Here is a 25,220-nt window from a genome sequence, read left to right as displayed (position 1 = left end):
CAAACTTTTATTTTGAAAACCCCCGCCAAGCGGAAGGAATCATGCGCAGCGCATGCGCATTTTCGCCACACGTTGTTTTGTAGTCATAAACGTGTGGCTTAAAAAAATAGTCACGTATGCCATTTTTTAGTGGGTAAAATTAGATTCTTGATGAATTGTCGTTCCTTCCGTACTTAATGTAGGTGTCACTGTGTAATTTAACGAGTTGTCACTTGAATCTGGTGGCATATATCTGAGTCGAGAACGTTATAGAAACCGGATTAGCTTGCTAGCTCATTCCTCTTGTTGGTAACTGGCAGCAGCAGCATGGCAGCGGTGCTGGAGCTCATCGCTGGCAGCTATGAGCAAATTACTTTCGGATACCGAGTAAAAACTGGGGGAAACGTGAGTAGGCTTGAGATTTTGTGACTGCAGGAAAATGTTACTATTCTTCTTTTAAATATGCACTGTACGATCTTTTTCAGTATTATTATTTCCTTAACAATCTATGCTTTTGTTACATTTATTCTTAATTATTTCAAACGTGGAGAAGTCAAAGCGAGGCTTTAAAACCTAGGGAGACTACACCAACTGTTAAACATGGTAATAGCAGAGTAATGCTGTGGGATCAAACCAGCTGTGTTGAGTAGAGAAATTGTAAACTGGTCACCTATGCACTGATCCATGTTTTCAGACAGTCATATAATAAATCAAAATTTGTTAATAACACTCATTGTAAGCACGTTTGGAAGAAGTGAGAGTTTTTAAGTACCGTCTCCCATATAGTAATGGTAGCATAATGCTGTGGGACTGAGTTGTTACTACTGGTGATGTATGAAACAATCTGGAAGGAACAAATCTTTAAATTAATCTCAAATCAACAGCAAGATGGATCTATGGAAATTATTGATACTTCATGCACGATGAAGTGTTTATCAGTGTTTTGATGATTTTAAAATAGCAAATAGTAGTTGCTACATGTTAAGATAAATAAATACTGTTGTGAATAAGCAGTAGAGAAGAATAACATGGGTAAAAGCTTTCTAGTCTTAGTGAAACAATTTTAAATTGTGATGTGCTACAAAAAAATATTTTTGTTTTGGTTTATCATGGTTTTTTTTTTTTTATTGTGTCTTTACTAATTTCTTGTAATTTGTACCTGTTGTTGGAGAATTCAACATTAAGATTTCACAAGATTTCACAAAGTGATGTTTCCCTTGTTTGTTTGTTTGAATGCAGGACTGGACAGCCAAACCTGACTTTACACATCACGCTCACACAGCTTCAGTATCAGCTGTGGCGGCCAGCGAGAGGTTTGTGGTTACGGGAAGCAAAGATGAAACTATACAGTTATACGACATGCAGAAGAGAACAGAACATGGAGCTCTGCTGCATCATGAAGGTGTGAGCAGCTTATTTTAGATTGTCTGAAGCCAGAAAAATATATTAATTTTAGTTTTATTTTGCATGAAATTATAATTGATAATAAATTTCTTTGTTGTGACTCTTTTGCTCCACAGGTACCATCACTTGCCTGGAGTTCTATGGTTCGTCCCACTTGCTGAGTGGAGGGGAAGACGGGCTCCTGTGTGTGTGGAGCACAAAGAAGTGGGAGTGCATGACGAGCATCAAAGCTCATAAGTGAGTGTGACACTCCCACAGTTTGGCTGCAGTTGTCTGTTGTGAATGAAGATCCTGATTCGTCTCGTTTTCCTCAGAGGTCACGTCACTTCGCTCTCTGTCCATCCGTCGGGTAAACTAGCGCTATCGGTCGGGACGGACAAGACTCTGAGGTAAAACTCGCAGCTCACATGAGGTTTTACTAATAGCTTCCCGACGCAGGCTGGAAAATTTTGACAATCTTTTTGGTTCTGGATAGTTGAGTATGTTTGAGAAGGGAATATTTTCCAAACTTTTTTCTGTGTCCTATTGTTTTAAATTCCTTGCCATTTGTTTATCCATCCATCCCTCTTTTTCTTGATTACCTCTGTCAATCGATCTATAAGCAATAAATCAATTAATCGCATGATAAGTTAGAACAAACGCAATAATTTCCGTCTGCATGATTTAGGATTTTTTTTGTTCTGGTTCTTTGGTTTCATCTAGCCTGTTTTTGGAAGGACAATTTTGTTTACAGAGACTTTGTAGTTAATTTTATTTGTTGCTTCTGTTGCTTTGTTTATTTATTTTGGATATATAAAATGTCTTCCAGTTTCAGTGTTAAATGATCATTAGAACTTAAAGCTGACTGATCTTTGAGAATGTGTCGTTACATTATGAGAACTTGTAAATGGTCTCAGAACAACAATATTATCATTTATCACAATAACTTCTTGAACAATTTATCATCCAGCTACATTTGTTATTGTGACGAGTCTAAATCCAACATCCTTTTATCTACCCACTCACCTATAAAATTCTATTTATATTCATTTAAATTTAAAGCCTAACCTCTGCAGAAAAAATGATTGTGGACATTTGTAGTTTAACAGTAACAGAAAAAGTGAGCTGAGAACTCTGAAAGTTTGAGTGGAAGAGTGTTTAGAAAATGTGTACTAACACTTCACTTAGTCTCTTTATTTAAAGAAAAAGAAAAACCTAGTGTGTCCTTTTTATCTTTAAAGAACCTGGAATCTCATCAATGGCAGGTCGGCTTTTATCAAAAACATCAAACAGAGTGAGTATAACTTTCATTTAGATGAAAATAAAAACAGCTTTGGATTTCTCTTGTGATGCAGGGATGATATTAAGCCTTTTGTTTTTATATTTTTTCTCAGATGCACACATTGTCAGATGGTCTGCAGATGGCGACAGATATGTGGTGGTGGTGGACGACAAAATTGATATCTACAAGCTGGAGACGGCGTCTGTAACGGGAACGATCGCAAGCCCGAAGAGGATCTCATCTGTAAAATTCTTAAACGTGAGTTTTCACACCAAGACTCTGTATTATGAATGAATGAAAAGAATCAAACGCTAAGGAGTAGCTGTGTTTTTTTTTTTAATTTTATTTTATTTTTAGTTCTTCTTTGGACCGTGGCTGATTTTTCACACATTTTCAGTCTGGTTTGTTATAGGATATTGCTCAACATTTTCTTTTGAAAAATGAAAAAATTAAAAATCTCAAAAAGGAATACAATATTCTCCTTCTTCTGACCTGACAAGGGATTGAAACACTCTTTTGAAACAAATATAATACTGTAAAAACACTGTTCAATTTAACTATTTTCTTATGGCTGGACTGAAAAACTATCACAATATAAGGCTTTCATATCAGTCTATCAATAGTTATTGATTAGTTATTTGTTTAAATATATGAAATAACGATAAGCCTTTCCTGTTTTATCCACAGTTTTCACTCCATGCTGTTGTTTTTTATTTTTAAGCAGTTATGAGGCACCGAATCTACTGCTGTTAGTTACTCAGCAGGCCGTTGCTAGGTAACCAAAGAGTGAGTGAGTTGCTAGGTAACCAAAGAGTGAGTGAGTTAGTTTATTCCACCAACTTTTCTTAGCTGTGTCAGGAGAGGTTGAGCAGCTAAAGTTTTTCCTCTGCCTAAATCCCCCAGAATGCTTTGCGGTTCCCTGAAATTATTGAATATTTCTATTGATATTGGTCACATGTCGATATATATATAGTTAGCTCTGGTTCTGAACCTTGTTTGTCTTTCAGAACTCTGTCCTGGCCGTCGCAGGAGACGATGAAACCGTGAGGTTCTGTGATGTGGAAAAAGCTAAATGGGTTTGTGAGTTTAAGGCTCATGAAACGAGGTACATTTCTTGAGAATCTCCTGAAATAATTGACCAGCAGTGCATTAAATCATACACTGTGACATGATTTATTAGCAGGTTTATTGTTATTGTGATATTTCTCAGTGCGACAGGCTTGTCCTGATGGTTATACGTAACATCTCCCCTAATATCTTCATCATAACATAAATTGATTTAGATTTTAAAATACCAGTAGTTGCATTCATGCAAGATAATTATTTTTACTTGAAAATAGAGATGGGTATCTCTCAGAATGTCACATTTAGAAAACTTTTTTTTTCCATATAAGCCTTTAATTGAAACATGTTTAAGATATTTATAACTTTCTGTATTATTAATGGAAATAAGTCTTTATTGGCATTACCGCAATCATAACCTCCACTAATTTTCTGTCAGATCCAAGTCAGGGCTCAGTTTGGTCAGCTCAGTTTGAAGAAAAACATTGGTAAAATTAGAAGATAATGTTAAACTATAATCTACCAGGGTTATAAATAACTTTAGGCTAAATTTTTCTGACTGAAAAACAAGTGCTCTCAGTTATTGTTGCATCTCTTTGTGGTTTCAGAGTAAAAGCAGTCGACAGTTTGATTGTGGATGATTACTGCGTGCTTTTAACAGCTTCAAATGATGGTTTCATCAAAATGTGGAAACTCCATCTGAAAGAGGTATGTCTTTGTTATTTTGACACCATAAATCAATATCTGTGGTTAATAACACTATTGGGCAGTTGTTGCTGAATTTACTGTGGATGGGATGGGTGAAAAAAACTTAAAATAAATTGGATCTTTTATGGTAGTAACATTATTTCACACTATTTTTTGGAAATTGCAACCATTATTTTTGGTATATTTATTTGGTTAATTTAATCAGATTTTCTAAAACTTGTAGTTATTACTCTTAAGACTTTTTGTTTCACTTGGTACAAATATAATGACCTACTAACAATATTTATTTACGTATTTTATTACTCTGACCCCATTTCTTTTAGTTCAGTAAAGAGAGAAAAACATGCCATTCAAGTAAGGTGGATGTTTTAATTTTCATAAATCGAGAAAAGATTACAAGAAAATAGCTTCCCAACTTCAAATTTCTACATCCTCCAACAGCCTTGGGAATGTCGTTAATGTAAAAACCATCATAAACATTGATTTAGTTTAAAATACCTAAACTAAAAATGAGTCAACTTCAGGTCTTTTAATAGAAAAAATACATAATTACAGTTCACCAAATATAGGTCCAACCATCTTCCATTAGACCAAGTCCTATAGAGAAGCTGGGGTGAGCCACAGAAAACAGTGCAGGAAGTCTCTCTACGTGTTTCAACTTTGTGAAATTGTATATTATTGGTGTCTTATTGGTAAAAGTGGGTCTGACAAAGTATTAAAGAAAGGAGTGCTAATGTAAACGGTTTGATAAATATATTTTATATGACTATTTCTGCTGGTGATCAGGAGCTGGAGCCTCCTGTTCTACTGGGGGAAGTGAACACAACAGCTAGACTGACGTGCCTCGCCGTATGGAGACCTTCGTCAGTGCAGCCGATATCTGATGGTCCGTCTAAAGCAACAACATCTGAAGGTGGAGTCCAGCTTTCATCTCACTTTATGGACTACTTATTATTAATACTTAAACATGATGACATGGGTTAATTCAATTGATTAAATAATATTTTTTTCTCCATCACTGTCCTCAGAACTTGCTCAGGAACTTGCCAAGAAGAAGAGAGCCCGAGCGATAGCAGAAAAAGTAATTGTAGAGGACGAGAGCAAACCCAAAAAGAAGAAGAAAAGTGGCGGAAAAAAGACTGTCAAGCAATAAAAAATATTCTTAACTCATTCATGCTTTTATGTCAACTTACTGTGCCATACAAATATTTGCATTTTGAAGTTTTCAGATTTAGTTAGATTTCATGTGGATATTTTATTCTTTTTCTGTTTTAATTTTTGTGATTAAAGTTATACTTATTTTTGGTACCTACACACAACCACCACCTTTCTTTATAAATGTAAACACATTTTGTAGCAATATATTTTAATTATAATATTGATTTAGACTTTGTACAAGATTAGTTTCTGAACGAATGAAATCAGTGAGATCTCTTATTTTGAAAGTTAACTTCCGTTGAGGCGGAAGTGCTTGCCAAATATTTAGTTTATGAAGCTTTTCTTGTAATTAAAGTTTCTACGAGGTTTTACGTTGCTGATTCTAAACTTACGTCAGTTTGTTAACTTTAATAAATCAAAATTTACGTTTACGTTTAACTGAGTGCATTTCTCATCTTTTATTTTGAAGGCGCCGGACGTTTCAAAGGAAGCCGTCCAGAGCTTTCATAAGCTCTGGACAATTTGCTTAGAATATGTTCAACATTAATTTATTTGGTTTTTAATTTAATATTTTATAAAAATCCAAGTTTTGAACGAAGTTTACAGTTACGGAATTAGTTCAATCTGTCAGCTCTTATTTCGAAAGCGACCAACTTCCGTTTAGGCGGAAGTGTTTTGAAACAATGAACTAGTCAAGAATTCGGTGCAATAGTACGTGTTCTAAGCGTTTTTACTCATTTTGTTTAAAACTAAGGACAGTTTGCGATTAAAAACAAACTAAACTGTCTTTATACAAAATTAGTTTATACAAGATTATCACAAACCTTGTAAGGTTTTGTTTCTCGGTCAGGATTAGCTGCTTAAAAGGCTGGACTTCATGGACTGGATTGGCTTCGGCTATGCTCTGTTTGTATCAGCAGGAGGAGTTATAGGTTATGCTAAAGCAGGTATGCTCGTTAAAATATGTATATTAACAGACTGAGATTTTGTTGGTAGGGGAAATAAGTTCAGAAATACGGCCGGCTTTGGAAATAGTTTAAACCTCATGTGCTGTTACTGTCTTGAAGTACAAAATTGGTGAAAATAAACTAGTTTAAACTTCAAGTTTAACGAGGGAAGTCATCAAAACTCAACAAAATCTTGCTTTCCCTTTTAATCTGTAAAAACGGTTATGATTAATAGTTCTCCAGTCTTACAAGAACATGAAAACACCTACAGACGCAAAACCCGAAGTTTTAAATCCACCCTTAATATCTTATTTCCCCTCCAATTGTAATTTTTTCTGTAGCAAATTTTTTACTTTTCAAAATCTGAAATTTCTTTGCTATTTCTAGAAAATTTAATTTTTTTTTTCAGAAACGTACTCCCTTTTTTCCCCTTTACAACAACACTAATACGCCATTGTAGAATCTTCTCAGTAGTCCCAAAATTGATCCACGAATGAACTTAGGATTCATCCTGGCCTGGCAGAATGAAACATGTAAAACCTTTGCAGAGCATTCTGGATTATTATTTTAATCCAGAATAGAAAGAAAGATTTGCAACAAAAATGTAACAAAATTACTTTATGTTTCGGCTTTCTCTTAATTTTAACTTGTGTAAATCTTACTCAATGCTTGATCACTAGGATGAGTAATAACTACTTAAAAAAAAAAAGAAAAATCACTTCAAGGAGACATTTTACAGCACCATACTTTTTACTTCTATTCAAGTAAATTCAGTTCATAGCGTCAGTTCTCAATACGTCAAACCAAATATGACAATTTATTTTATTTAAAGCAGGGACAATCTACAGTATACATTAACCATAAGAGGAGAGATACACTGTATCCAGTTATAGCTCTAAGTGGTTCTTGACCCAGGTGATTCAATATTTTAAAAGAAAAATACACAAAATTAGCTGGATGCTGTTCGATATATATATATATATATATATATATATATATATATATATATATATATATATATATATATATATATATATATATAAAAACGACCACCCCTGCAGGCAGCGTCACCTCTCTGGTCGCTGGTATTGTCTTCGGCTTGGCGGCTGCAGTTGGAGTTTATCTGACGTCTCAGAATCCCAGGAATGTTTGGCTTTCATTGGGTGAGTTTTCTCTCTCTGTTCAGCTAAGTTTAATGCTGTGATGACAGCAGCTTTCATCTCCTCATCATGTTTGTCTGTACATGCAGGCACAGCGGGAACCTTGGCTGTAGTGATGGGACTGAGATTTGTAAACTCCTGGAAGTTCATGCCGGCTGGTTTGATGACTTTAGTGAGGTAACGTGCTCTACTGAAGGACACCGACCAACATTTGTCAAAATAATGTGAATATTTTAATGTGTGTTCTCAGCGTGCTGATGCTGACGAAAATCATCTTTGGAATGCTGAAGTCAAGGCAACACAAATCCTGAACTTTAAATTTGGAATATGGCTTGTGAAACATTTTTAGCTGAATAGCTGTAAAAAGTGACTTGGAATGTGATATTTGTTTTGTTTAAAAGTGGAATATTCTTTGATTTTTGGGGTATAACAAAAAGAAATCCACTCAAAATGCATAAAAACAAACAGAAATTAAATGTTTACTTTAATTATTAGATTCTATGTATAAAGTCATAATAATTTTGTCTTTATCAAATTATAAGGTGATTTTAATCTAATCTCAAGTGAACAAAAACAGCATTTTTACTTAAGAAAAATGACAGCAAAATAGAAAAAGCTATTAAAGAAAAACTAAGCAGATGCAAATGTGTAGAAAATGTGACTTTCTACACAGTTAAATGGTAAAATTTCCAGCTTTCCCAGACTTCACTTAATAGACATCCCGGTCTTTTTACATTTATTTTAAAATATAGATTTAAAAGCAAAATATCCTGACACATTCAGAATATAACATACACCTGGGCGAAAAAAAAAATAAAATAAAAAAGCCACCACATGGACTTAATGGATCTGGTTTTGAGTCTAATTTTATCCTTTAGTTAGTTTTCAAATTTTTTTCCCACATGTGCCTTATTTTCTTTATGTGTACCATTTTTATTGTGCTAAATAAATGAAAAAGATTAATAATAATAACAGAAGAAAACAAAAAGGACAAAACTCAAACTATGTAAATAATGACTCGCAACTAGCTGGAATTTTTATTTTATCATTTAAAGTACCAGAATCTGCTGGTAATGAAATATTTTGTCTCTCTAATTACATCATTTTCACAAATTAAATCAGATTAAACAGTACGACTCAAGTAATGAGTTGCATTTTCAGCAACTATTTTTCTACTCTTATCTGTTTGTACGACTGCTTTTTATTTCTACTTGAATAAAAATACATTATATTGAAGCATTGTTACTTTGACTTTAATAAAATGTTTGTCTATCCACTTCCACTTGAACATTTGTTTGCTTTTTATTTGCTTATAATATCTGTTTGTGTTTCTAATAAATGTTAAATTATGTTTTAAAAATCCTTTTTTTTTCTTTTTTTTTTACAAATATCTACCATACAAACAATTTAATTTTTTTACTTTTGTTTTCTTCACTTTTTTTAAGTGAAGACAAAGATTACTCTCTGGGATATTTTATTATTTGTGGAAAAAGTGTAAAGACAAATAAATTACTGGTACTTCTAGTGTCATTCATTCCCAGGAATTAAATTATTTCTTGGAAAAAAAATGAAAAACTGCTAAACCTTCGTTTGATATTATATATACTTAAAATAGTTGTGATATAATTTATAGTCAAAGTTAATGAGACTGATTTAATATGGTCCATATTTTTAATCTAACTTGGCTTAGTACTCTCAATTACATTGGTTAGTTTTTTTGTTTTTTTTATTCAGCTCGGTTGTAAGTATTTTAACTCTCAAATGCATTTTATAAAATCTTAATAAATTAACATTTCTTTGTACAAGTTCTCCATCTAGTGGTTTCCTGTGACGCCTGCATGTGTTCCGTTATTTTAGGAAGTTTTATCTACACTGCTCAAAAAAATAAAGGGAACACTCAAATAACACATTCAAGATCTGAATGAATGAAGTATAATTGGCAATCATTTCCATCTGTTGTCTATTCCATTTGCACAACAGCAGGTGAAATTGATTGTCAATCAGTGTTGCTTCCTAAGTGGACAGTTTGATTTCACAGAAGTTTGATTTACTTGGAGTTATATTGTGTTGTTTAAGTGTTCCCTTTATTTTTTTGAGCAGTATACTTTCTAATAAGTAATTGAGTAAGTTGTCGTCATGAATCCTTAATTTCTGAGAAATAAAAAAAAACAATTGCAAATTTTGATTGAGATGGTTAGTATTAGAGTTAATAATCAGATAAAAAAATGTTTTGGAGGAATTTTTGGTTTCTGACACTATTGCATGATAAAACACTCCCCGGGTCAAATTGACCCACGAACATTATTGCTGTATCTCAGAAACGAACATAATAGGAGGGTTAAGTGTTCCCTTTATTTTTTTGAGCAGTATACTTTCTAACCCGCTAAAAGACAAGGACTCAGGGTATTCTGACTAAAAGTGTATTTAGTATAGCTTGTATTAACTAAACTCTTATCATAGTTTGTATGTTACTTGTGTATGTTACCTTTAAATGCACTTTTAGGAGTATTTTTACTGTGTTGTACTTTTATTATGAAGTATCGCTGCTCTTACTTGAGTAAAATTTCTGGATTATCTGAGTATTTTCACTGAATGAAAAACAAACATGTTTGAACTAAAAAAAACTTTCCAGAAACACACACATGCAGTTTTTGTTAAAGTTTCATAAGTTTTTATTGAAAAAAAAAAAAAAAAACTGATTTGAAAAGATTATTTTTTGGGCTGATTTTGTTATTATTTTGTTACTGATATGAATTATTGTCATTTTCATCCTTAAAATACCAAAATTTCAACTTAACTATTTTGGTCCTTTTGATAAAAACATTAAATGGCTGATTATAATTATAATTTAAGCAGTTACTCAGTGCTTGAGTAGAATTTTTACTAAATATTTTTATACTTTTACTTGAGTAACTTGGAATGCTACTTTTTATTTATAAATATGTTGAAGTAATTCTACTTGAGTACAATTCTTGGCCAATCTGGAATTTAAATCATAATTTACGCTTTAAGAGTTTTATCTGACCAAAATATTTGCTGGCATTTCTGTAAAAGAGATAAATCTGGTGTTTTAGGAAAAATATTAACATTTTTCTGTCATTGGGCAGGCATGAAATGTGAGGAATGAAAATCATTTAGCGGCGTTCTGGAAACGGCCATACTGTAGTAACATGACGTACCTTCTTCTCTTGCATTACACCTAATAGCTGCGCAGTCAGATTTTGGCCTGCGTGCGCGCGCATTCGGACAGCAGCGGCGTTCCTCCCAGGCTGCGCCCTCCCGGTTACTTACGGTAAGGTGGACCCGCAGTGTCCACTGAAGGATCAGGTGATCCACTATCTACGAAGCGAAGGCTGACTGGGGGAAAATGCAAGATGACATATAGCAAATGTCGGAGCATAATTCATTCACATTTTCGCCTCGGATTTAGATCGCGCCGCTGGAACTCCAATGTGACGATGGCTCGTTAGGTGCTTGGTGGCGCATCTGCGATTTTCTTTAATCCCCGCCCGATATTTTGATTTATGAAAAATCACATTCACAGACAAATATTGGTTTCAACATGGGGCTGTGCTACAGTTTGCGTCCCCGGCTCTTCGGGGACCTGAGCGGCTCTATCTCCAACGCTACCTCGGACTCGGACCAGCCACCGGACGCATCCGCCGCTGCCGCCGTGCCGAGCCGCGGCGGGGCGGCTCGCCAGGAGGACACCGGCGGATGCGGGGAGACTTCATCGCTACGCGGCGGCGAAGGCCTGGTTCGCCCCGGCGACCCGGCTAGGGAGCACCGCCGCGGGGACACCGGGACAGACGGGGTGCTTATACAAAACGGGGGCGGCGGAGGAGGAGGAGGCGGCAGCAGCGGCGGAAAGGGCTCCGGAAAGGAGCGCAGCCGCCGCTTGCAGCTGCTGCCAAAAACAAGCACCCAAAAGCAGAAACATTGGGACAAACTGCTGGTGGAGGAGAAGGAGGCCGAGAAGGAGGCGAAGAAAGTCAGTAAAAACATTGACAGGGCGCTGAGGGAGCTCAAGCGGGAGTATAAACAGACGCATCGGCTGCTGCTGCTCGGTAGGTTGATCCCCTCTCTATTGTTGTTGGACTGGGAAGGTGTTTTATTAATAGAAACCAAAACGCGCTGGCCTGTCCAGAAATTATGTCACAGCTCCGCTCCAGCGAGGCCTGTTGTTGCCACATCTGATGGCCATCACTTGAGATCAGAACCAGGTTTCAGGACGACGTGAAAAGCTCCAAAATGCACTATAAAAATGAATTCCGGAGACGTTAAATATTAGTCTAAGGGATTGATGTACAAATGACAAATAACCAGTTAGATAAGAGAACGAACAGCCAAAAATAAATAAAAAAGAAGCTGCACATTAAAATATGTATATTTAGGACTGTTTTTTAGTCTGTAATGTTTACTCTAACACACTAATTGGTGAATTATATATATATATATATATAAAAAAGAAAATGTTGGTGAATTTAATTGTGGCAACAATGAAATTTTAAAATTATCCATTCATTTTTATTCAGTTTCATTTAAATGGCAACAAGACCATTGATAAACAAATCAAACTCATATCCAGCAATTTTATAACTGAATCCTTCCAACATATTAATCGTTACATAATGCCACCTTCCTAAAATAATGACCTAATTCATTTTTTTTAACCTAAATCAAATTTTGGCAGTAAAGGGAATAAAGGGGTGATTTATTAGGGGCATGCCATAGCAATGCATAAGGAGAGCAGTACTGACTTGCGAAGCAAGTCAGTACTGCCTCCATGCATTGCATGGCAGGCACCTATTGTTCTACACCCAATAGAACGCCTCTTTATTATTTATTATTCTTCCATCACCGTTAATGCGGCTCGTACCGCTGCGTGCCCACCCACAAAGTGGTATCAATCGTGCGGCTCGAGGCCGGCATTATTGCTATTATTTTTATTGGGGATCGGAGTTAAAATGATTACATAAATTAATAAAAACGAAAAATTTGAGATTTGTGTCTCACAGAATCAGTAATCTTTCTCTATGAAACACACCACAGGACTGTTTATGGCTGACTCAAAACCTTTTTAAATCCCCCTCACAGGCATAAATATCGCCCTATTGGTCTGAAGTTGGTCATACATAGATACACATGCATGCTCATGTACAATGTTTACAAAATTTGCTAGGGCTTATGCTTTTTGTCAGGGTCCTTCAGACTGACGCCTGGTGTCTCCCAGTATAGAAACTGTGTCTGAAGAGGATTTTCCCGCTCTTTGGCTCTCACAGCTGCAGGGGATTAATTACCATAGCAACAGAAGAACCAGTGTCTGGAACTGCAGCTCCCCAGGACTGCACTGTAGGGTTTACTGGTATTTACAACTGCTTGTGTTTCAGCATTATACTACTGATTCAAGACTATAACCATTACACATATGTCCCCCATGTTAAAATCTGACATAAATAAGATAAATAGTTGATTAAAAGTCTATGGACAGAAAATAACGTCGCTGCTCCTTTAAGGAACCAGCGGCACAGACGCAGCGCCTGCGATGCTACAGATCACAAACCTGACAGAGAGAGCAGAAGAGGATCGTAGGAAAGAGCGGTGATGCTCAGCAAGGCAGGTCATTAGCATTTGTACAAAAGTTAGCATTTCACTGTCTATGACTAGTGCACTAGCACTTTTACCTAAGTTAGCTTTTACCTAATTTTCTCATTAATTAGACATGTTTAGTATACTGAATAGAGTAGTAAAATTAAAACAACATGGTCGTGTTGCTCCACATGCTACTGCCAGCATTTAAGCTAACATTAGCATATTGGCTAATTTTAGCTTATGCATCAATTCTAACATAATGAATGGTACAACTACAGTTTATTAAACATGCTTCTGCCTCTCCACAGGTTATTGACTACGTTGCAGCTTTCTTTAGCATTAATGCTAATTTTTAACATCATAGCGCTGCGTCAAAGCCGACGGGCACACTTTGGCATGCCCCTTTAAAATTTCTGCAGGAATTTTCTAGTTTATTGCTAAAATCACTTTTGGCAACAAAAAAAAAAAAATTACGTAGGCCATTATTTTAGGAAGGTGGTGATATTAAAATTCAGGTCTAATCCAATTTGAACTTATTTTTATTACAAATAAAAACGTTTTCATATGAATTTGGTTCAGCAGGCAACAGTAAGGCTGATGTGTGTATATGAGATGTGCTATGAATGAATGTGCATTTGGTCTGGCATAATATTAAAACTTAAAGTAAATAACTTTATCAGGCTTTTTTTATCCACTTTGCCAATTATCGCTTAATTTATTAACAATTTTGTGCATGTAAATGAGCATAAATGATTGAAATGTTAAAAATAAGCTTGGATTTCTGTGTGATTTAGTTCGATTTTATAATAATATTTGCATTTCTCTCTCTGTTCTCAGTTGAATCTTGAATTAGGACAGATTGTGATCTTTGATCAAACCAATAAAAACTTCCTTATTACTTATATAAGTCATATAACTGCATTTTATTGCAGTAGACTGGGTAGAATCAAGGAAATGGACTCTAAAAATTCAGCTTTTGCAGGTTCAAAACCATCCAGGCGAGTATGAATCAACACCCTGTTAGTCCAAAACAATTCAGAATTTAATACCTAAAAAAGAAACCAAAGTTTCAGAGGTTCAAAAATAGTAAAGAGGTGAAATGGTCACTCTGACCTCTAACATCCCTAATTATGTTTTCTTTATTATTAGTGAGTGAGAGACATTTGACTGGAAGGGAACATTTTGTTCTCAAAGTTGACATGTTATAAGCTGGAAAAAGATTAATTTGCGATTAAAAGTGGAGTAAGAAAGATAAAGTAAGAAAGAAGCAGTGAGAAACCAGTGACCGGGTTCTGGAAGAAGAAGGTGGGCTGGTCTGATGAATCACATTTTCTGTCACATCGTTTGGATGGACAGGTGTGTGTTGCTTATTTGGGAAGCACATAGCACCAAGACGCGCTATATGAAGACACATTTCACCTACCTATCCGTTGTAGCAGACCATAACCAGCCTTTTAGCAGGGTATTATGCCCTTCCTCAAACCAAAATTGGTTCAATAATTGATTGAGGAGTCCCAATGACTTTGAGCTGATTACCTTTATTGAAAGCAACAGTTTTTGACTCTGAGGAAGTCATCTGGGCTCTCGTTTCAACCTTGTTTGAATTTTAAAGGTTTATACGCAACTCTGCTTTAACTAATTAAGCAACAGCGTTATTGCTAAGGTTAAACTTTCTAAAATCTTTCTCATGCTTTTTAACCTTGAGGCAGTCATTGCCAAAGAATAATGCATCACAGCTGTTGTCAAGGTTTTAAAAAGTTTGCTTCCATCTTAAGCTAGTTTAGTTACAACGCTAAAGCTAATGTAATGACTTGCTAGCCAGCTTAGCCTCCAAAGCCTATTGCAGACATAGCTAACGATGGTAGCCTACATCATATATGTTGCTGTCAAGGAAACATTTTACTTTCCACATTGTTGGAACTTGTTTAAAAATGTTGTTTTCACCTTAAGCTAGCTTAGTAACACCGCAAATGTCAGACTAGCTTGCTAGCTTAGCCTCTTAAGGCTGATTCAGATATAGCTAATGATTCTTCATTGTATCTGTTGTCAAGGAAATGATTTGCATTCCACCTTATTAAAACTGACTTAAAAAAGTTTGTTTCTACCTTAAACATGTTTAGTAACAGTACAAATGCTACTGTCAGACTCGCTTGCTAGGTTAGCCTCTTAAGCTAGATGCAGATACAGCTAACGATGCTACGTTGTATTGTTCTCAAGGAAATGGTTTACATTCCATCTTGTAAGAACTGATTTAAACAAGTTGTTTTCACCTTCAACTAGCCTAGTAACAGCGCAAATGCTAATGTCAGATTTGCTAGCCATCTTAGAGGCTGAAACCTGATGCAGATGGCCTGTTGCTAAAAATGGTACATTGTATCTGTCATTGTCAAAAAAATGGTTTACATTCCACCATGTTAGAACAGATTTAAAACAGTTGTTTTCAAGTCATACCAGCTTAGAAACAGCACTAATGCTAATGTCAGACTTGCTAGCTACTTTACCTTCTTAAACATGATTTAGTCGTCGTTAATGACTTGAATTAGTCAATCTTCTGTTGTCAAGGAAACTAACACATGCCGCCTTGTTAGAACTGATTTTAAAAAGTTTTCATCTAGCTTAAACTGGTTTAGCAACAGCGCTAATGTTAACGTTACACTTGTTTGCAAAATTATGTCTTTATCGTGAACGACTTTATATTTTTGCTGGGTAGAAGGAGGTTAAGCATAGGGTAAGAATCTATTAGTTATGATTTAACTAAATTGACATAATTTGAAATGCACCCAAATTAAATGTATTCAAATTGAGATGGATCCATTTTAATTGTGAAACTCTAACAGTTGGTTTCTATCAGTGTGGTTGGAGAAGATATGGTGTTAGAAATGGACCAAATGCACAACCTCTGTAAATACAAAAACAGACCTCATAGCTGGAGGCCATGTTTACCTTAAAACCAGTGTAGTAGTATTATATAAGGGCGTGACATCTGTTCTGGGAAAACTGGGGAGAAAAAGGAACTGAAAAATATGGGAGCACGTGTTCAAGTATAGATTTAGCTAAAATGTTTAACCGTAGTCTGTTTGTTTTTGTCCTTCTTTACTATAAATAAACTCAGCTCATCACAGAAAGGAGACCTGTCACACTGTTATGGTGTATTGTATGCCATGTGTCATGTATTGCAGTACACAATGTTCTTTATAGACTCAACAGGCAGGAAGACTGAACTTTTTCTTCCCGCTGTGATGAAAGAGTGCACACATAATCATTATGCTCTTTTGAAAAACAATTGTAATTGACTCAAATGTAGGTATCATGCTTTAAAATCACATAATGCAACAAAAAAAAAAAAGGTTATTCTACTTGTAGTGTAGTTTGTGTTAGCTGCAGGAATCCAAATAAATTTAGGACATTTTATGGAGCATAAACATAAATGGATAAAACATCTAGAAATAGTTAATGATATTATTAGCAATGCTCTACACTTTATGCAGGATGTCTAGTCTACGATCTCTCTCTCTCTCTCTCTCTCTCTCTCTCTCTCTCTCTCTCTCTCTCTCTCAAGGATATAGTACCATTTCCCACCTTTTGCGGCTCAAGGTGGGAAATGTTGGAGAACAAACTCTATATATTGTTAAAATATGCTGCAGAAGTTTGTCCTCAGGCTTCAGCAAAAATAAATAAAAGTCTTTGATCTTACTTTTAAAGTAATAATTTAAGATAACTTGTAATAACAGGTGGCAGCATTAGTGTTGGGGCCAAGCAAAGGTCAGTAGGCTCTTCATTGCTGCATCTGCTCTGATATTTGTTAAATTAGAGGGGAGACGTTGGGCAGGCACACTGTAAAATACACACAATTATACCAAGTAGTTTTCTAGTTTAAATGTTTTTGCACACTTGAATTAAAATAAACTATGTTACTTTTAAGTTAGTTTATCAGTAAGACATAGGAGCTTGTTTTAAGTAAGTAATTCATTGGTATTGATGAAAAAGTGCTAGTTCCATTAGCAGATTATTTCACTTATAACATGGGGAAATAGCTTTGTCATAAGTAGATCGATTTAACATTTTTTCATCAATATTAAGCAATTTGTTTACTTAAAACAAGCTTCTATATCCTGCTGAAAAGTTACTTGTACTTTAGTTTTGTCTTATTTCAAGTGCAAAAATATATTTGCAACCAAAAATACTTGTTAAGTTGTTGGGTTTTGCAGTGTAGGAATGTAAACCAAAGTTTAAAAAATGTTGAGTAATGTAGCAAAGCCTCCACTTATTGCTGCGCTTTGTCAGTCAGCTGGCCTAAAGAAGTGTAATTCACCATTGTTGTAATTTTAAAGTAAATTTCTGCCTCTCTGAGCAGCATGTCTGTTAAGCAGCCATTTTTTCCATATATTTATGGTTTAATGAAAGCAGTTAGATAATATTATGCAGTTTTAGTTTAACTGGGGTATTTTCACTCATAAGGCAGTTGTACTAGCATATACCTGTTAGAGATTAATTTATTAAACCATAGCAGCATGCAGGGCCAGATTTAACTGTCTCCAAAATAATCAACAGATTTCCAACCACTAGTTGAAAACCTTAAAGCTTGAAAACTTTCAGTCATAATTTAAAGGTAATGTAATAATTTAATTAACGTTTCATGGATACGGTAATTGTTTATCAGTAAGTCTGTGAGAATGTGGTACACCCTCTTAAATTTCTAAATCTTTCTTACTGTTTTCACTAACAGCCTAAACAAAGAAACAAGATTGTTTCTTTTAAATTTAGTAATAAAGTAATTGTTTATATCCTTTTCTACTGTAGTGTAACATGACAAGTTTTATTATATAGGCGGTGCACAAAATATATAATAGATAGTTACCTCAGTGTACTTAAGTGTGTTTAGCATTAGTTCTTGTTAGCACAGTAAATCTAGATTGTAGATTTTTGCAATATTTTTTTAATTTATTTTAAAAATACGCGGTTTTATTGAAGAATGAGTATCGTTTTAAAGGGAAAATGTTCATCTTGATGCTTTCTTTGGCTAATATGGATTCTAACTCTCCACCACTTCATTAATTAGTGAAAAATTAGATTTTTTTTGTAGCATTCAGTATTTATTTTCTAAATATCAAAACTTTTGCAGTTATGCACTAAATCTTTTTTATTATTTAATGGTTTCTCAGTGTTGTCTGTCGGTTTTGGATAGAGATGCTAAAATGGTTTTTCTACAGTGTAACTGCTTTGGGAGACATTTTTTACAGATCTTTTAAAAATTGTAAAACCTTAAATAAATATTTTGAAACACTTTAAAGCTGCAGTATGCAGCGTTTACAAAAAAATACTTTTTAGATATTTGTTGAAGCTGTCACCATGCTGTGACTTTATGCTATGAGACTGATAATCTGTAAAAAAGCTCCACTGCCTTCTCCCAGTGTTCCCAGTGCTAATTAGAAGCAACCAATCAGAGCCAGGAGGCGGGTGTTAGCATCGCCGCAGCTAGCATAGCATGTTGTGAATGCTCAGGCCAGGTAGCATGGCCACCATGACGGCGAACAAACAGTTTTTCTGTAACATAAGTTATTTCTCTGCCATTATCACATTTAGGAGTGAGTACATTAGGTTGACTGACAGCGCTAAGACCCGCCTCTTGGCTCTGATTGGTTGTTTTTAGTCTGCAGTTTTTCAGATGGCAACAGTAGCTCAGGTGGAGGAGATCGATGTTTTCACAGATTATCTGTCTCATAATGTAACTTCAGTAACTTTTGGAAAAAAAAATACTTTTAGGAGTATTTTTACTACGCTGTACTGCTTACTTTTACTTGAGTAACTTCTTTATGGAGTATTGTTACTCTTGAGTAAAATTTCTGGATTTTGAATGAAACTCAAACATGTCTTAACCAAAAATTCACCAGACACAGACACACACCTGCAGTTTTTGTTGAAGCTTCATAAGATTTTTACTGAAAGAAACTGATATGGAAAAATGTTTCTTTTGCCTAATTTTGTTATTTTGTAATTAGTTTCATTTTGAGCTATAAAATACCAAAATTCCCACATAATTTCATGTTGATGTAATTTTTAAGCATTAAATGATTGATGTTTTGATAATTACTATCATTTTTACCAAATACTTTTTGTACTGTAGTAGTTTTTTGGATGGCCACTTCATGCCTTTTTTTGAGTTAAAATATGTTGAAGTAGTGACTACTCTTATTTGAGTACATTTTTTGGCCACCTCTGCTTATGTTCTACTTTTATGACAGTCACAGTTCTGACAAATATGTACAAAACCGATGTTTTAAAACAAAAGTACTGCAGCTTTAAAGTAAAATCAGATCCTGTTTTGCCTGCGTTTGCTTCTCTCCAAGAAGTGCGGTGCATCTTTCCTCTCTGCTCTAAATGGCCACCAGTGTAATTTCCTGAATAAACAACTGTTGCTAATTGCTCACAGGAAGGAATGGTTTATCTTATTGAAGTCACACAGGGAGCTGTCATGCATTCTTTCATGAGCTGCTGCTGAAAGCTGCTGTCCCGGCAGCGTGCCGTCGTGTTGTTTTTGGCGGCTCTCCCTCTCCACCTCCGTGGGTGTCACGCTTACTTTGGTGCACGCGGCAGCCCGCGACACGAGCCACTTCTGGCTTTTCTCAGGAGGCCGTTGGAACTTTTCTACCCCGCAGGTCTCCAACGGGACTCCTGTTGCACGGCGGAGAAGTGAGGTGGTTTGTGTTCCTCTGAAAGTAGACACCTTTCAAATCGTCTTACATTTCAAGGCGACATGTGGCTCACCAATCCGGGTGCTTTATCTCTTTGTGTTTGCTGCAGGTATTTAGGTGAATTATCTCTGTTAATGGGTAAACGTTTTCCTGTTTTTCTGGAATTGACTGTTAAATTAAAATCTTTACTGAGGTAAAATGTGATATTAAGACATCCTAAAGAGTGTTAGAGTAAAATTAAGATTGTCACCATGTTGTGACAGAATGTTATGAACAGATTTGAGTAATAACTACTTACATTTACTCGAATTACATTAAAAAAAACTACGCTGTACTTTTTACCTTTACTTGGGTATTTTTATTATGAAGTATTTTCACTCTTATTTGAGTTAAATGTTTGGACTTTCTACCAACTGAATTCAAAACAAACATGTTTAAACCAAAAATTCACCAGACACAGATACACACCTGCAGTTTGTGTTAAAGTTTAAAAGTTGTTTTTTTTTTTTGTGAAAGAAACTGATTTGGAAAAAATCTTTGTTTTCTGATTTTGTTATTTTTTGTTACTTTTATAGAACTTATTATAAATTTTGTCCTTAAAATCCACTTAACTTTATATTCCATCTGATTTTAAAAATTTTAAATATTAAATGATTGATATTTTACTCATTAGGTGAGTAGACTTTTTACCAAAACTTACCATTTGTAATTTATTAGACGGCTACTTTTTACTTTTATTTGAGTAAATATATGTTGAAGTAGTGCTACTCCAACTGGAGTAAAATTTTTGGGAATTCTCCTTGAGATATTCCCGTCTGAAGAAATGCACTGCTCCAACCAAAAACAACCAATCAGAGCCAGAAGGATGGCCTGAGGCGCTGTCAATCAACCTCATGTAGTTGCTACTAAATGTGCTAATGGTGGAGAAACAACTTACTGTTGCAGGAAAACTGTTTATCCATTGTCATTGGTGGCTATGCCTGAGCATTCACAACAGGTTGTGCTAGCAGCATAGCAGAGAACAAAGAGGTGAGGGTGATTGGCAGCACTAAGGCCCGCCCACTGGCTCTGATTGGTTATTTCTAGTTAACAGTGGGAGCAAAGGGAGAAAGCAGAAGAGATTGATGTTTTTTCACATATTATCTGTCTCATACCATTCTGTCATGATAGCCACAGTTTCAACAAATATGCAAAAAAAAAGTTTTTTAATAAAAATTACATATTGCAGCTTTAAGTAATTTAAAAAAAACAACTGAAATAGTTGCTATGACAGACTGTATATTGATTACGTTCTGGAATATTTGATGTAAAATGCAATAATAAACTGGATAAAGTTAATCAGACTCAAAACCTTCTTATTATCCGCTAAACTCAGACATGTTTTGTTGAGGTCAGAAATTTAAGCTCAGCTGTGGGTGTGCCATGTTTTTGCACACAGATGGAAAAAAAAAAGTTACTTCACAAAACAAAGTGACTCGTAACCGATTAGACTGATTAGATATATCCCAGATAAACCTGTCAAAGTGCAGAGCTGATAATGTCTTTTTGTAAGGTTACAAACCTGTTCACTCTCATCCAACTATGACGAAGCAGTTTGTTTTTATTAAAATGAGAAAAAGGTACAGTATTTAACATCTCAAGTAACATGGAGCTTACTTAGTCCAGCTTATAAAGCTGCATTTTCCTTTGAATATTTCAGATAATAAAAAACAAATATGCAAATAGGTGGATTTTCCTTGAATAATTTGTATTATATTCCACAAATGGGGAAATCGATGAGAACTGAACTGCGAATAAACGGGAATCGACCGTACTTGCATAAACTTCTACTGTTTCAGAAATACTTAAAAAGAGATGTAGCATTTGTCTGTGGTGTGACAATAAATCAATAACAGCATGTATCAGGATAGACATAATCAATATCAGTAGGTAATACATCTGATAGACTGTTCAATGTTCAACATTATTCACTCAACTCCATTCCAGAACCGCACAGCATTCTGGGAGAGGAAAGACCTTAGCTACTCAACCTCACAGTCAGCTTAGCAAGGTTACATTAACTTTCTAACTCACTCTTTGGTTACCTAGCAACTCTCTCACTCTTTGGTTACCTAGCAACAACTAGTTCAGTAACAGTAGCAATTTAAGGTTTCCCCACTATGCCTCACAACTGCTTAAAAATAAAAAAAACGGCGTGGAGTGAAAACTTGGGATAAAACAAAAAAGGTCATGCCACGGATTTGGGAGTATTCCGCATACTTAAAACATAAAACTTATTAGTAATTATCAATATTGACGATTATTGATATCAACTGATGAAATAGTGTGATAAGTTTTTCAGCCATATTGTCCAACCCTTCCAACTGCTCTAAAAGATGAATATGTTGTTTTTTAAAATTTCTTTATAACTCTTTACTAGGAATGCCAAAAAAAAGTTAAATTCAAATTAAACAGATTTCAAAACACATATTTAAAGATACAGTCATGTTTGTGTTTAAAGACCCATTTCTTCAAAGTTTTAAAGAAACAATCAAATCTGTTTTTAAAAAAGTTCTAACGCTGAAAAATCAACAGGGATTTCTGCATTAGCGTTGGCACTAGCATAGGATGTGTGGGATAGCAGCTTAGCTAAACAGATCTACTTTATGCTCAAAAAGTAAAACAGTCGCAGATAACATTTTATGTCTGCTTAACAAAACATGAATTTGCTCTGTAATGTTGGAGGAATTGAATAACAGCTAGAACCTATAGTTTTGTTTCAAGCTAGCACTAGCACGGTAGCACTACTATGAAGCCTCTGAAAATGAACCAAAAGCTCAGGTTTTTTTTCCATGTGAATTTATTTTTTTTACTGTTAGATAGCAAATATGAATATAGTTTGTGGATGTATAATTTAGTGTCATAATTGATTATTATTACAATTACTATTAGTACTATTGTTCCCCCTACAGTGACAAATTACACTGTAATTTGTCACGGGTTTGTAGCTTCAAAACACTTAAAGCTACAAACCCGACAGTATCATGATTTCTTATTAAATTTCAGTCATAATTTCCAAATTTTGACAAAATACATAATTTCTATTAAAAAATGTTATGATCTGAAAGGAACAACTGTCATAATCCATAAGTTAACTAGCTAAAATGGGGAACCACGGTCGATGAAAATATGGCATAACATTATACAGCCGACCACAAGTGTTCAAGAAAACACAAAAAATACAAAGCTATAGAAAACAAAATGGTCAAATATGTAGGAATTGCACTGTTTATTCAAAGGTATGAAATCGTTAGAAAGGATTACTTAAGAGTCCGAAAGACCCAAAGAACAATAGAAACTTAAACTGATTAATGAACAAGCTAAGATACACTCAGAGGCCACTTTATTAGGTAAACCTGTTCCATTGTTTGTTTAACACCAACAGTGAATGAAGTGCTCGATTATAGAGAAGACAATTTAGAGATGGAGCATCAGAGTGAAATAGAAAAGGGAATTAAGTTACTTGAACTCAGTATTGTTGTTAATGCTGAGATTTTCACACACAACTCTGTCTCAGATTTTCAGAGAATGGTTCCAAAAAAAGAAAATATCCTGTGAAGGACATCTTTAATACACATTTTACTCCCAAAGTTCCAGTTATTTGTAAATCACATCCGGTGCGTTTTAAATTTGAATATTTTCCTTGAAACCTGTACTTCCATCACATTCATCAACGTCGAGCTTTTCGAACGAGAATATTTGAGGCATCCATTGAGGCTTCTGTGATTGGATAATTTATTAACTTATCGTTTTGAATCTTTGGCGGTCGTGATGAATGTTTCAACTTCTTTCCACAAGTTAAAAGTCAAACTAAACTAAATATAAGTCAATGATTTACAGAGCTGAAATAATTATCTGCTTCAGTTTATAACTGCTTATATAAGAGTTCAATAGGATGGTTCTTAACAGCATAATTGCTTTGGTTTTACAATCTTACTGGTAAAGCCAGGGCAGTTAAGATTCCTTTGGAATTCAAAGTCTAACTTTGAGTTTCAGATTGGAGAAACCTGAAACCGTTGTGTAATTGTAGTAAAATCAGAATAGATCAGAGATGTAGGATGTGAACCAAATCTCTGTTTCTTTACTGTTTGCCATTACATCAGACCAAACCTTTAATGTTTTAGGTAGCTAAAATAATATCGCTGGTTGATAAATGTCAGAATAATGATAGAGGGGGATCATAAGCATTTCTTTAGTGTTTTGTAGAGTTTCGTTTTCAAACAAAACTTTAGGCTTCCACAGATTGCTGGAATATTGGATTATAAATCATACGTTTTCTGTGGAAGTTGCGATGGCAACCCCAAAATGTTGACTTTGTAGGTAATGTGATGAAAATGCTTGGGTTCTTTTTGTGGCTAAGCTTCAGCTTCCTGGCTGATGTCTTCAGATGTTGCTTAAATATTAAATATTTTATTATGTCATATGGTTTGTTTTATGTATCAAACTATTTTGCAGAAAAACAGCCACATGTGATGATGTTGCCACCATCGTACCTTCCAATTGGGATGGTGTTTTTGAGGCTTGTTTCAAGTTTAATTGAAAATTTAGATTCAAAGTGTTTGTTTTTAAGTATATTCCCAAACTGTTCTCGCTTTCTCTGCTGCCTTTTTTAGAAATGGCCTCTTCGTTGCTGAGTGGCCTGTCAGCTCATTTACCAGCTTTTACAAGCTCTTCTGCTTTTTATCTGTGGTTGATATTCTCAAAGGATTTGTCTCCTACCTGTGTAGCCCAATGGCTGACAATATGGCTAAAAATCATATCGCGAGAAAAGCGTTTTATATCAGTTGATATTGATAATTGTTGATTAGTTTTTGGTTTTAAATATCTGAAATGCTGCGTGTTTTTATTTTTTAGTAGTTATGAGGCACAGTGGCCAAACCTTAAACTGCTGCTGCCTAAGTTACTCAAGAGGTTGTTACTAGGTAACCACAACTTGCAATACAAGTTGTTGCTAGGTAACCAAAGAGTGAGAGAGTTAGCTAATTCCACAAAGCTTCGCTTAGCTTTGCGGTTCCTGATCGGAGTTCAGAGAATATTCTTTAAATTGAATTTTCTAACATATTATCTGTTGATATTGATCATACATCTATCACAATATATATGTTGTTATTGATTTATTGTTCAGCACAAATAAACATTCATAAGATGGACATTTTGCCCAATGTTTAATCAGACTTATAGAGGTTCTCAGTTCACTTTCTGCCATCTTGGCTGATTT

At 35.0% G+C, this 25,220-nt stretch overlaps 3 protein-coding genes across 3 annotated transcripts in view; all 3 read left to right on the top strand.

The window, feature by feature from the left end:
- Positions 1–55: 55 nt before the first annotated feature.
- pak1ip1 (PAK1 interacting protein 1) lies at positions 56–5,584 on the top strand. The gene is made up of 10 exons (XM_008434611.3): positions 56–384; positions 1,219–1,381; positions 1,500–1,620; positions 1,698–1,772; positions 2,604–2,656; positions 2,757–2,902; positions 3,652–3,749; positions 4,315–4,414; positions 5,201–5,327; positions 5,443–5,584. Exons 1-10 carry the CDS (start codon positions 307–309, stop codon positions 5,565–5,567), a joined length of 1,086 nt encoding a protein of 361 aa, XP_008432833.2. The 5' UTR covers positions 56–306; the 3' UTR covers positions 5,568–5,584.
- A 524-nt stretch (positions 5,585–6,108) lies between these two features.
- On the top strand, positions 6,109–8,956 carry LOC103479909 (transmembrane protein 14C-like). Its single transcript, XM_008434610.3, has 4 exons — positions 6,109–6,519; positions 7,581–7,682; positions 7,769–7,856; positions 7,930–8,956. The coding sequence occupies exons 1-4, from the start codon at positions 6,450–6,452 to the stop codon at positions 7,988–7,990; spliced, it is 321 nt and encodes a 106-aa protein (XP_008432832.1). The 5' UTR covers positions 6,109–6,449; the 3' UTR covers positions 7,991–8,956.
- Positions 8,957–11,000: 2,044 nt separating this feature from the next.
- The window catches only part of LOC103479907 (guanine nucleotide binding protein (G protein), alpha activating activity polypeptide, olfactory type), a 79,963-nt gene continuing 65,743 nt past the window's right edge, over positions 11,001–25,220 (top strand). Inside the window, exon 1 of the mRNA XM_008434606.3 lies at positions 11,001–11,746. Within this exon, the coding sequence (XP_008432828.1) occupies positions 11,242–11,746 (505 nt within the window). The 5' untranslated portion in view covers positions 11,001–11,241. The remainder of the gene's footprint in view (positions 11,747–25,220) is intronic.

Source organism: Poecilia reticulata, chromosome 17 (genome assembly GCF_904066995.2).
Source record: "Poecilia reticulata chromosome 17, P_reticulata-male-v2, whole genome shotgun sequence".
NCBI classification, from domain to species: domain Eukaryota; kingdom Metazoa; phylum Chordata; class Actinopteri; order Cyprinodontiformes; family Poeciliidae; genus Poecilia; species Poecilia reticulata.
Note: the sequence above shows the minus strand (reverse complement) of the source record. Positions and strands in the feature narration are given on the sequence as shown.

Coding starts and splice junctions, on each gene's coding strand:
- pak1ip1 (XM_008434611.3), top strand. CDS start 307: ATGGCAGCGGTGCTGGAGCTCATCGCTGGCAGCTATGAGCAAATTACT. Junction 385..1,218: donor GAGTAAAAACTGGGGGAAAC/GTGAGTAGGCTT, acceptor GTTTGAATGCAG/GACTGGACAGCCAAACCTGA. Junction 1,621..1,697: donor ACGAGCATCAAAGCTCATAA/GTGAGTGTGACA, acceptor CGTTTTCCTCAG/AGGTCACGTCACTTCGCTCT.
- LOC103479909 (XM_008434610.3), top strand. CDS start 6,450: ATGGACTGGATTGGCTTCGGCTATGCTCTGTTTGTATCAGCAGGAGGA. Junction 6,520..7,580: donor TATAGGTTATGCTAAAGCAG/GTATGCTCGTTA, acceptor CCACCCCTGCAG/GCAGCGTCACCTCTCTGGTC. Junction 7,683..7,768: donor GAATGTTTGGCTTTCATTGG/GTGAGTTTTCTC, acceptor CTGTACATGCAG/GCACAGCGGGAACCTTGGCT.